The sequence below is a fragment of the Myotis myotis genome, unplaced genomic scaffold, assembly GCF_014108235.1.
Source record: "Myotis myotis isolate mMyoMyo1 unplaced genomic scaffold, mMyoMyo1.p scaffold_m19_p_2, whole genome shotgun sequence".
In the NCBI taxonomy this organism is placed as follows: domain Eukaryota; kingdom Metazoa; phylum Chordata; class Mammalia; order Chiroptera; family Vespertilionidae; genus Myotis; species Myotis myotis.
The window spans coordinates 26,034,889-26,047,713 of record NW_023416324.1 but is presented as its reverse complement, the minus strand read 5'-3'; the positions used below and the strand labels follow the sequence as shown (position 1 = coordinate 26,047,713).

The following is a 12,825-nucleotide window of genomic DNA, read 5'->3' as shown; positions in this document are numbered from 1 at the left end:
AGTGCTATCATCAAAGCTTAACAAAGGCCTCACTAGGTAGCACGCATTTGTTCGCCCATTTGGTCCTGCACTGTACACCTGTGTTCTCCCTCCCCAGCAGCCATGCATTCCTGGCAGCCACAGGGAGCCCGAGCGCCCGCCTGGCTGTGCAGGCTCCAAGTGTGGCTCGGAAAGCACGGGCCTGCATACAGCAGCCCAGCGCAGAGGAGAACAGAGTAAGCTAGCCAAAGGGGGACAGAAGCTAAACCGGACTAAGCTTTAGCATGGACTAAACTAATGTACAGAATTTCTGGACCCTGGCCCTTCTTCTGGGCTTAATGAAGACAAGGCTGCACTTCTTCCACAGCAGGACGAAGCTGAACCACCTGCCCATGGCTGAGACACAGACTCCGGGCACTTGAGGACAGTCCTTTGTGTTTGCTCCAGCTTCAAAAAACCTTACCATCACACCTCATCTTCCCCTGCATGGTCCCCAAAATGCTTTCCTCACAACTCTGTGGCAGGACCCCATTTCCACCAACATCAACATCCAGTTCTCATCAACTCTGTGGCAGGACCCCATTTTCCACCAACATCAACATCCAGTTCTCATCAACTTTGTGGCAGGACCCCATTTTCCACCAACATCAACATCCAGTTCTCATCCCACTAATTGTGTGGTTTTAATCAGCCTCTACTTATGCTTCAGTATTCTCTTCTAAAAACAGGAAAAATACTAACTACTCTGTAGTCAATTTACACTTATCTTAAGAAAAACAAGAGAAAAAATAGCTGGTGTTAGTTATTCTTACCTAGTCCTTAACCCAGCAAGTAGGGGGAAAAAATCTATCTATCTATCTATCTATATATAAAAGGCTAAGTGAACATCCAACTGTTTGAACAGCCAACACCTATGACGTGCACTGACCACCAGGAGGCAGACGCTCAACGCAGGAGCTGCCGAGCTCTGGTGACTTGGCAGCGGTGGTTCTTGGGTGCCACACCCTGCAACCACAGAGGAGGGAGCCCGATTCCTCGCAGGGCCAGCACACGCTTCTACCTTCAGCGCTTCCACCTTCAGCCATAGGTTATGTTGTTCCTGGGGCACTGTCAGCCCTGAATCTGGTTTACTGCACACTCGATTTGTGTTCCAAACCATGTACAACAGCAACTTTGCAGAGTGCCCTCTTGCATTCCAGGACCCCTCGAGGGATGTCCGAGAGCCGGTTTCAGCCCAATTCCTGCAGGTCAGGCTCAGGATCCTGCCGGAGGATCCCTGCTTACTCCACAGCCGCCCTGAGCCGTGGCAGGTGCAGTCCGCTGGGGAGGGACCATGGGAGGTTGGCTCCAGGGCATGTCTGGCCAGACACGCCCCACCTTAACCAACCCCCCTCACCCCCGCTGCTGGCCTCCACCCAGGACCGCCTGCATTAGTCCCTGCACCAGAGCCAGTGCAGCAAGCCAGAGACCCGAGCATGAATTTTCTTTCTTTTTCTTTTTTCCCATTCACTCCCCAGAGGCCCTTCAAGCGGCACTTCCCCAGGAATTCTAATTAATTTTCTTCCAATGAGCACAAATCTGTGCACTGGGCCACTAGTGAATATACAGTATCCTTTCTAAAGGTCGAATTAGCCTTACAACCCAACTACTACCCCCTAATAGAAAAAGTGCTTGTGTTTCAGTCCAAGGAAGAGGACTAAACTAGGCAGCCCCTGAGAGAAGGTAATACCAAAAACATACTTTGAAGCTGAAGCAGAAGTCCTGGAGGGAAATTCATGCTTCCCTAGAGCCTGGCTGTATGATGAGATGGGCAAAAGAAAAGGGTGCCCCATGTACAAGGCACCCTGGACGGTGGGCAGGAGGTTTTAAGATGCAGAGTCTGTTGGTGGCCAATAAGGAGAGCACTGTGCAGAGCACCTCTGAATTTTCTGGAACAGCACTATTTAACCAGGTGGCAGGGCCCAATGGTTAGGGGCAGAGGAAGCACCCGATTTGGCAGTGATGGGGGACAAGGGACTTTTGCTCCACTCATTTCCTGGCAGTACTCCATGATGACATTCTCTGCCATGAAAATGGATTAGTGGTTGTTTAGGGCTGGAGGGAATAGGGCGATAGGGGGAAGAAAGGTTAAGGATACATGGTTTCTTTTTGGCATAATGAGTATGTTCTAAAATTGATTATGGTGATGCTTGCACTTATCTATGAATATGATAGAAATATTGCATTATATATTTTGAAACGGGTGAATTGTATGGGATGTAAACTATATCTCAATAAAATTGTTTTAAAATATAACAAAACATACCACCCCTCCACAGAACGCTTTAGCTGTAAACTCCCTTACTACATGTTACTCAAAACTCATCATTAGTACACCTGTATTGTTATCGTAAGTTAGTCTTTAGTTTGAATTTATGAATTTAGGTTTATGAATACCAAGAAAAGTAAATGGTAATCATGAAAACTAGTTCCTCATGAAAACGAATTACAAATAAACAACCAAATTCCTTTTACGAGTCTCCTCTTCAGCACTGACTACACAATTTCAGCCCTGGAACACATCCAGTCCACCACACCTAGTATTGTCTTTGCTAGGAACATCAAAGTATGGACTGTGGAACACTGGACTTTCCTACCTGAAGCAATCCTTCCAAGAGAGATAAGGGTTGTCTGTGTCTCCCTAAACATCCTAACTATCTTTACTAGCAGGTCATGGCTTATCATCCATGATGCTGTCTAAGCTCTCTTTTACATTTGGTTTATTTATCCCATTAAAGGAACTTTTAAGGTCCAGTTGCCTCACTTATTCGTGCCCATTTGGATGGTGTATTTCTTAGTATCTCATTGCTTTCCAGGCCAAAGAAGTGCTTCCACTCATTCCTTTGGTTCATGGCAACAACTTCCTGAGCATTTTTTCAGCTTCATTATGTGACCAGAACCATGTCAGTATTCCAAGAGCAGACACACCCTGATTTTAGATAAGGGCATCTCCTTGCCTTGTTTCCAAAGCTCTTCTGTATGCTCTGTACATGTGACAGCAAACTGAAATGGTCTCTAGAGGGGAGTGTTATTAAAGACTACGCGGCATAGTGTACTTATAACTGTTTGCCCCCAAAACAATCACCTTAAATGTTTCCCTACTAAATCCAGACACACAGATGTATGAAACAGTCTGTCGCACCCCAGAGGGAAGGCCATGGTGGATGGGTAGGTGGGAAGAGATCAACCAAAAAACCTGTATGCTTATATGCACAACCCATGGACACAGACAATAGGGTGGTGAAGGCCTGGGGCGGGGGTGGACTAGGAGGGGTCAATGGGAGAAAAAGGGAGACATACGTAATACTTTCAACAATAAAGATTGGGGAAAAAAAAACAACAATAAAGATCTTAAAATAAAATAAATAAATAAGCCGAAACCGGTTTGGCTCAGTGGATAGAGCGTCGGCCTGCGGACTGAAAGGTCCTAGGTTCGATTCCGGTCAAGGGCATGTACCTGGGTTGCGGGCACATCCCCAGTAGGAGATGTGCAGGAGGCAGCTGATTGATGTTTCTCTCTCATCAATGTTTCTAACTCTCTATCTCTCTCCCTTCCTCTCTGTAAAAAAATCAATAAAATATATTTATTAAATAAATAAATAAATAAAATTTTCCTCTACTGAAACTCAACAGTACTGTTCCAGCTTCTAAGCTTGTATTTTATCCCTTCTCCCTTTCTCACACACAAAAAAAGCCTGATACCTATGGAAAACACACAGATGCCTTCTGCCAGGAATTTGAATTGAGTTGTTTTACATGCATGAAACCCATAAACATATTTCATAACAGTCCATTCATTTCCTAAAACTAAACTTAATATATTCTCTTTTCTCACAACTTTTCTCTTTGAAGTAGTCATTTGTCCTAAAAATCTAATCCACACAATTTGTTCTGATAATATATCTTTCAATCTATATTTAAATAATATTCCTATATCTAGCTAAATCGTATCATTTTCCATAATATTAAAAAATTAGGTTTCACTCTTCAGATCAAATTATCTTTCATGCTTGCTATCAACACATTTCTATTACTTAAATACAGAATTTCATTTCTTAGATATAAAAACTCTTCAATAGATTGTTCTGTATACTTATCTACTGGCCCGCACTACTAGTGTCCTTGCCTGTGCCCATGAAGGGCAATTTCCATTTCTGTGGTTCTAATATGTAACCAAAGATTCTGGTTTTTGTGTTTTAGGCAAACATTACTCTGTACTTTTTAAGCTACATCACTTTGCTCATGCCACAGCCACCCTCTGAGACTTCCAAGGCATCTGTACAGATTGGAGTCCTATATTGCTCCCACACATTGACTGCAGGTCAACTCTGGCAACCCTACTACTAATAGGAATACTTTCCTACATTCTTACTGGCCATTTCTTAATTACAAATCTGTTCTTCTAAAGCTAACGTTTCTAGTGCCAGCAGAAATCTGGTGCTCGAGGTACCCTCTGCCCTCCACCCCTCCCACACTACTCACACAAGGTGTTGATCTCGGATCTTGCGCAGTTGGATCAAGTCAGGTTTGATACTGTTCATTTTTTTATCTATTTCCCGGTTGTCCAAAGCTTGTTTCTTCAAATCTTGTTCTAGACGCATTTTGCTATCATGAATCTCACCCAGACGGGATTTCAATTTGTCATAATTCATCATAATTCTGTGAAAGTATTTGACATATTAAGGCTAAAATAGGAATCAAGCAGAAGCATTCTATAGTGGGAGCAGAGCCTAATATCTTAAGTGTAGTCAACATCTGCTGTTTTTTCCTGGACCATATGCATTCCCACTCTTCTAGTAATAGCACCTTGATGGTCCCTGTAGTATGGGTTCCTTGCCCTCATCTTAGATTCATGGGTGAACATCCACACAACCCAGCATGACCAATAAAAGTATTCCATTCCGTCTTATCCACACCCTCCGGCCAGTGACTGGCTCGGGAATAGGAGTGATACCCAAACTGACTCAATGAGAGTCAATTCCAGGACTTTGCTACTCTTGTAAATAGAGATTTTCTTTCCACCTGGATTGCTAAATTATGAGTATGTATTTGATTCTAGGGACTCCCAGCTGCTATACTGCACTCTCATAGGGAAAGACTGCCTGAGGATGAAGCCAACACAAAGAAAAATGGAACCAAAAGACAGAGTATGGCCCAGTCTGTGTGGCTCAGTAACTGAACGTAGACCCATGTACCAAGAAGTTGCCAGTTCGATTCCCAGTCAGGGCACATGCCTGGGTTGTGGGCTCCAGCCACAGTGAGGGGCTTGCAGGAGGCAGCCAATCAATCGATGTTCTCTCTCATCAATGTTTCTATCTCTCTCTCTCCCTTTCCCTCCTTCTCTCTAAAAATAAAAATAAAAAAATCAACAAAAGACAGAGTATGAAAGCCCTTGTTTGGGCTTTGGATTGAGCCATGATTGAACAAATACCAGAAAAGCAATATGGATGACATAATGAGATAACACAAAATAGCAGTTAAGAGCAATGACTTTGCAATCAGCCTGCCTAAGTATGAGTCTCTGGCCTATCACTTACTGTGTGGCTATGGGCAAGTTATTTAAATTCTCTGAGCCTTTATTTCCTCTTCTGTTTAAAATGGGTACTTAAATAGTACCTACTTCATTGGGTTACTGTGTAAATTAAATGTGATAATACATGTAAAAGGACTTAACAATGCCTAGCACATCTTGGTAAATACTCAGTAGGTGGTGGCTATAATCTTTTCCAGCACACAAAGTTTTGTTGTGCTCTGAATCCTCCTTTTAAGGCACAATTGTCCACACTACTCATCATTCAATATGTGGTTTTATATTACTATTAAAATGTCATCATGTTACTTTACCTCCCATTACACTGAACTAAAAAATCTTTTCTAGTTCTTCATTATTAATAATTGCTATTGACTGCAAATGCCAAGATACACTCACACACACAGACATGCCTTTCTGCATCATTAATGAATGTGTGTGTGTGTGTGTGTGCGTGTGTGTGTGACTTAATTCTCATGGCATTTCAACAAGATATTATCCACAGTTTATGGAGGAGGAAACAGGCCCTAAGAATTAAGTAACTCACCCAAAATCACATAGCTAGTAAATATTCAACACAGAATCCAAGCCCATGTTTTAACATTAGGCTATACTGCCTCACACCACTCAGCCCTATTCTTTTGCACAAATAAGTTCACTAACACTTTGGACATGAGAAATAATTTTGCTTTTTTCTTGGCTTATTTTTCTGATTGTTACAGCACCTGTTACGGTGCGGAGAGTATATAGCGGTACTCAATGAATAGGATTCATTTTTATTTATTATCCACTTCTTCACTCCTCAACCCACTGTTTTCTGGCTCAGCCTTCCAATATTCCACTAAATTTGCTTTGATAAAAGCTTACAATATCCTTTGGTTGCCAGATCCAATAGTTCTCATACTGCTCATTCTCCCTGTGTAATCTCATTCTTACCATCTACCATCACCTACACACTTATGCCTCCCAAATCCTTCCTGTACCCTGAGTTCCAAATCCAACAGCCTTTCAGACAACTCCATTGGGTTCTCAAAGGAACCTCAAACTCATTGGTTCTAACCCCACACTCTCCTCAGACTCTCTACAGTAGGTCCTCGGGTTACATCGGAGATCCGTTCCTACGGCGCGACGTAATGCGATTTTTGCCGTAAGTCGGAACCCACCTACGTAAGCACCTACGTCACTTGCATGGAGCACATACACAGCAGTAATGAAGTGAAACAGTAAAAAAAAATTTAAAAGAAAGATAACAATTCCTGACCTTTACTTGTAGTAAATAAATAATAAAAACCATAAAGCACATATGTACATATGTCGACATGACAGAACATTTTTTTTATAAGTAAATGGTAGATGGCAACGTAACCACAAAACGATGTACGTCGAGTCCGATGTAACCGAGGGCTGTCTGTATTTTGTGGATAACACCATCCCTTAGTCAGTAGGAGTAAACTTTGACTTATCCCACACCTATCATTCCTGGTCAGGCCTCAAGTCCTCACCATGTCCATTAACTCCACCTCCTTTCCTGCCATTGCTCTGGTTCAGGCCCTCACCATCTTTTAACCTGATGATATAAGACTACAGCCACTTGCAACAGTCAGTCAGCTGCTCAAACTGCCCTCGGTCTTGTTCCGCCTCCAATTTATTCTCAGACTGCTGCTATTGATTTTCAGTTCAACAAATATTCAGTGAGTACCACTATGTACTCTCCGCACCATAACAGGTGCTGTAACTATCAGGAAAATAAGCCAACATCCCTACTTTCAACAAGCTTGCAGTTTCATAAGTGGGACATTCAGTAAATGTTACAGTAGGGGTCGGGAGCAGATACTATAGGTATAGGGACAAAAAGACCCCAAACTAGTCTAGGGAATCAGAGAAAATTTTCTAGAAAAAATCATGTCTAAGCTGAGTTCTACAGGGTGAGCAAGAGCTAATATTTAGGAGGAGGAGAAAGAATGCAGAAGAGAGGAGGTTCAGTTTGGTATCACTGGTGGGAACAGCAAGTACTTCCATATGAAAGGACTGTGAAGTTTGAGGAGTAAAAGCAAACACAACAGAGATTATTGGGGAAGAAGACATCTTGTCTCACTGATGTACTTGGAGGTAATTAGGTAGAGTTACCGTTCAATTTCCTTTTCATTCCCCTCTCTGCGAAATCGCTCAATATATTCTTTGCGATACTGTTCTTGTGTGTGACACTGCTCTTCAAAAATTTTAATTGTTTCATTAAAAGCTTCAATTGCCGTCCGCTTCATCTGTATTTCCTATAGGAGAAAAAAAGAAAAGCTATATACTTTATTATCTTTATTTTTTTGGAACTTTTTTACAGTTCCATGTAAGACTGAATTCAGAAAGCTAAACCAGAAATTTTCTACGTTTTTCATCTCATGGCACACATACACTGATTACTAAAATTCTGCAGCACACCAAAAAATATATTCTTTGCCAATCTGACCAAAAAACAGGTATAATTTTGATTCAGTCACATCCAACAGCTATTGTTATGTTGGCTAGTGTCATTTTTTTATTTGACAAACTAAGGGAAAAGAGGTCAGTGCCCCTGACGAAATAGTCAGGTATTGCATGTTTTAAAAATTCTTGTGGGACAACAGTTGAAAATCGCCTGGCTAAAATAAGACCCTTTATTTAACTCTTACCCTTATTATTTATATGCAAAATGAATCATTCAAACCCTAGAAAAAAGAAAAAGTATAGCTGAGAACCACAGAAAGACCTAAGTTGCTAAGAGGGATCAACCCCTTGACACATTGAAGACAAGGATAAATAAAGACCTGCCTTTGCACCTATTGTAGTGCTGACCCCCAAAAGGTGCTAAAGGGGTGAATGGATAGAGCAGAGGAGTCCATGCAACAACATGCAAAGACTTATCCCCAGAAGAGCCCTACAGAGTCTATTTTTAAAAATATATATATATATATACATATATATATATATATTTTATTGATTTCAGAAAGGAAGGAAGAGGGAAAGAGAGATAGAAACATCAACGATGAGAGAGGATCATTGATTGGCTAGTTCCTGCACACCTCCTCCTGGGGATCGAGCCCTCAACCCTGGGAATGTGCCCTTGACCGGAATCGAACCCAGGACCCTTCAGTCGGCAGGCCGATGCTCTATCCACTGAGCCTAACCAGCTAGGGCCAGAGTCTATTTATTCTTGCTTTAGTTTCTAAAGCATGTAGTTTTCAAAACAGAATCATCAGTAAATTCATCTGATTAAAGCAGAAAATGAAAAAGGGGAGAATAGCTGCAAAAATCAGATGCAGACTAAGATGTAAAATGAAAACTCCATAAAACAAAAGCCCATTCAGCACTAGGGTAAGAAGTCTGAGGGTATTTGTAGACTTTAGCATCTGACTCATGATTCCCCTAAAACCTTCAAAGAGGATTAGACTTTATTCTATTTACTTTAGAAAGTCAAGAAATATGTATAAAGGTCTAGAAAGATTACTATCCTGAATGTTTATAATTTTTAAAGGTTTGGTGCTTACAAGATAATTCCTCAACTATCCAGCATTGGTTAATTTCAACAAATGATTATTGAAAATCCACTATACAGGAAGTACCATCTGGTGATAAAGAGATTCATAAAACATGGAGCCTACCTTTCAGGATTTGAACTACACAGGTGAAATAGATTTCTGAACTCTAATAGGTTCTGTTTCATGTCATGGTAGGGAAATCAAGTGGGATAAATCAGTTACTTATTGCTTTACAGAGGCTTCATGAAGAAGACAGCATTTGAGCTAGTTCTTAAAGAACTGGGGTGGGGGGAAATGCAGCATCGCACACATTTGGCATGGCATGTACATGAAATATTAGGAGATGTTCAGGGATAAGCAACTGCTCAGTAGGGTTGGAACAAAGGTTGATGAGGGAAGCTCAAACCTTTATGATGTCCCATATAAGTGAGGTAATATTATACATATCTCAAATAGTACTGCAAACTTATTGAATGCCCACATCTAAATATTTAGCTACAAATTCTGCACTCTGAAATTATAGTAAAGGGTACTGGCACCCTTGCAAAGTTAGAAAATACTTACAAAGCTCTGGCCCTGTATCTTCAAAGAAAACACCAATAATATAGACTTTACTAACACTGGTATATGTGTTGGTAAATAGGGCAGCAAATGGGAAATTATTTGACATCACTGTCCAAGCAGCAGCTCCCCTGTAAACAATGTCACTATATCTACTACCCAAACTATAAACCTACCTGGATCTACACCCCTTCCTTCTTCCTCCTCCCTTTTCTACCTGTGCTCTGGGGCTCACCTTCTCTTCCGTTCTCAGGTACTTCCTTCCATCCATTACATCAGCCAGCCCCTCTTACATCATTAACTCTCCCCATCTAATGGTTCCTTCTCATCAACATACAAACAAGTTCTAGTGACACCACTCTGGAAAAATAAAATCCCTAACCTAAATCCTCACCCAGTCACAGTTAAACTTCTTGAAAGAGTTGTGTATATGGCTGTCTCTCTTTCTTCATCTCTGATTCATACTCCAACTCACTCTATTTTGGCTCTGTACTCACCATTCCACAGAGACTGCTCTTCTAAGGTCACCAATGATCTCATGGCCAAATTCCTGTCCTTATCCCAATCTATCACTAAGTCCAATCACTTTTCCTCCTAATTATATGTAATCCAGATGTTAAATAGCCTCACCTGTAGTCAATTCTCACCCTGTGCCAACCAACACCATCCCTTTCCCATTCTCTGGGAAGAATTCACTTATATCACAGCAATCTAGATTTTATCTAAGATTTCACAGAAATATAGAGGAAGTTTATAAAACTTATAAAGACACAACACAAGGAGTTCTACAATACTTATGAACACTACAACACTTATAAACAGAGGAGGTCAATTATTTAATCTCTGTTTAACACTTATTGTCCCAGCCCATCTCCTGTACCACTAATTACTGGATCCTCGCTCTCTTCACTCACCTCCCAAGGCTTTAAGCTCCATAAGCTTTCTGTGATCAGCCCCATCTCAAGTCCTGCTCTGAATTCTCACATACAGAAATTTAGCCCTCTTCTAGTTTCGACCTACTAGTGGCATTTGGTTGCCTCCATCTGCCCCCCAAATCCAGCTCTCCAACCAGGGATTCCAAGTTCAGAACCTGGTCTCATATCAGTTGCTTCGAACTCATAATATGCTGTGAAATCCCCACTATTACAAAGCATGTTCACAGCATGTGGAGCTTTCTCCAGCCATGTCAGAAAGGAGAGGTGCAACGGGCAGCCGATCCATGATTCTCTCTCATCATGGATGCTTCTATCTCTCTCTCCCTCTCCCTTCCTCTCTCTGAAATCAATAAAACTGTATTTTTTAAAAGAAGAAAAGAAAGGAGAAGTGCAGCTCTATACAAGCCAAAGCCACATGCAACAGTGGCCATTTTTTCTAGCTTCTATTCACAGGGGGCTTAGCCCTCCACTAGACTCCGCTTCACACCATTAGTCTGACTCCATGCCCTGACCAAATGTGGAGGCTCTGGGTTCATCATCTTGCATAGACTCATTCAACAAATAAAACAATAACTATATGCCAGGCATTATTTGAAGTGTTTGGGATACATAAGTGAACAAGCTTAAAGATTTCTGCTTTCCTGGAATTTATAGTGTAGGGGATTATACAGACAATAAATAACAGATATGGTAAGGTTAAGTAAAGTACATAGTTTGTTAGAAGGTAAGAAGCATTATGGAAAAAAGAAAAGCAGAGTGGAAAAGGAAGGTTGGAGAGTTGCAATTTTAAATAAAGTTGTCAGGTAGGCCTTATTTGATAACAACATTTGAGCAAAGACTTGAAAGAGGTGAGGGGGTTAGCCAGGTGACTACCTGAGGCCAGAGGATGTGTTTCAGGCAAGGAAATAGCCAGTGCAAAACACAAAGGTGGGAAGCAGGTCTAGTATGTTCAAGGAACAGCAAGGAGGCTAGTGTGGCTGGGGCACAGCGAAGAGAGTTTAAGAAATGAGGTCCAGGAGGAAAAGGGGCACAGATCATAATGGCCATTACAAAAACAACTCTGGCTTTCAGTCTGTGTTAAATGTGGAACCAGAGCTGGGTCTTAAACAAAGGAGTGCTGTGATCTTACCTACATTTTACAAGTATCACCTAGCTGCTATGTCGAGAATTGATTAGGGGAAGGGGAACATGGATAAGGAAAGGAAAGGAGGTTTCTGTGCTAAATCAAAGCAAGAAATGATAGTGGCTTAGATCAAGGTATTAGCAATGAATGTGGTGAGAAGGGGTTGAATTCTGGGTATACTCTAAAGGTAAAGTCAACAGGAATTCCTGATCGACTGGATACAAGGTATAATAGAAAGAGTCTACTAGAATGACTTCAAGGATCTTGGCCTGAAAGATCTTGAGGACATGATTGCTCTCAACTGAAATGGGAAAGGCAAAGGGTAGAACAGTATTGAGGTGAAATATCAGGGTTCAATTTTGGACATGTCAAATCTGAGATATCTACTACACATCCAAGTGAAGCTGTTCATTAAGCAGCTGGATGAATGAGTCTAGAGCTAAGAGAATTTAGAAGTGTTTGGGATACGTAAGTGAACAAGCTTAAAGATTTCTGCTTTCCTGGAACGTATAGCTTAGGGGATTATACAGACAATAAATAACAGATACGGTGAGTAAGTAAAGTACATAGTATGTTAGAAGGTAAGAAGCATTATGGAAAAAAGAAAAGCAGAGTGGAAAAGGAAGGTTGGAAAGATGTTTGGGAGTTACTAGCATATAATGGTATGTAAAACCATGAGATGGTCTGAAATTACCAGAGAGTAAATAAGTACCTAGAAAAGAGAAGACGACCTGGCCCGGTAGCTCAGTTGGTTAGAGAACTGTCTCGACAAGCCAAGGTTGCAGGTTCGATCCCAGATCAGGGCACATACAAGAAACAACCAATGAATGCATAAATAAATGGAACAACAAATCAATGTCTCTCTCTCTCTCTCTCTCTCTCTCTCTCTCTCTCTCTCTCTTTCTCTCTCTCAAAAAAAAAAAAAGTTGGAATAAATCTGGAGAGGTGGGGGGAGAGAGCGAGAGAGTGAGAGGGAGAGCGAGTGAGAGAGAGAGCGAGTGAGCGAGAGAGCGAGTGAGCGCCCAAGCCAGCGAGAGCAGACGACCAAGATCAAAGAGGAGAAATCAGCAAAGACTGAGAAGGAAAAAACCAGGGAGGTCCAAATCTCAGTGACCTCTACTTATTTCCAAATCTGGAAGTTCCATTTAT

General features: G+C 41.5%; 1 protein-coding gene across 3 annotated transcripts in view; it reads right to left on the bottom strand.

Annotated features, from left to right (window-relative positions):
• Positions 1 to 12,825, bottom strand: part of LOC118675217 (phosphatidylinositol 3-kinase regulatory subunit gamma) — a 92,170-nt gene that overhangs the window by 17,362 nt on the left and 61,983 nt on the right. For all 3 annotated transcript variants that reach the window (XM_036347551.1, XM_036347552.1, XM_036347550.1), the window contains 2 exons: positions 7,676 to 7,818; positions 4,501 to 4,677 (listed from right to left, as the gene is read on the bottom strand). In XM_036347551.1, coding sequence (XP_036203444.1) covers positions 4,501 to 4,677; positions 7,676 to 7,818 — 320 coding nt within the window. The remainder of the gene's footprint in view (positions 1 to 4,500; positions 4,678 to 7,675; positions 7,819 to 12,825) is intronic.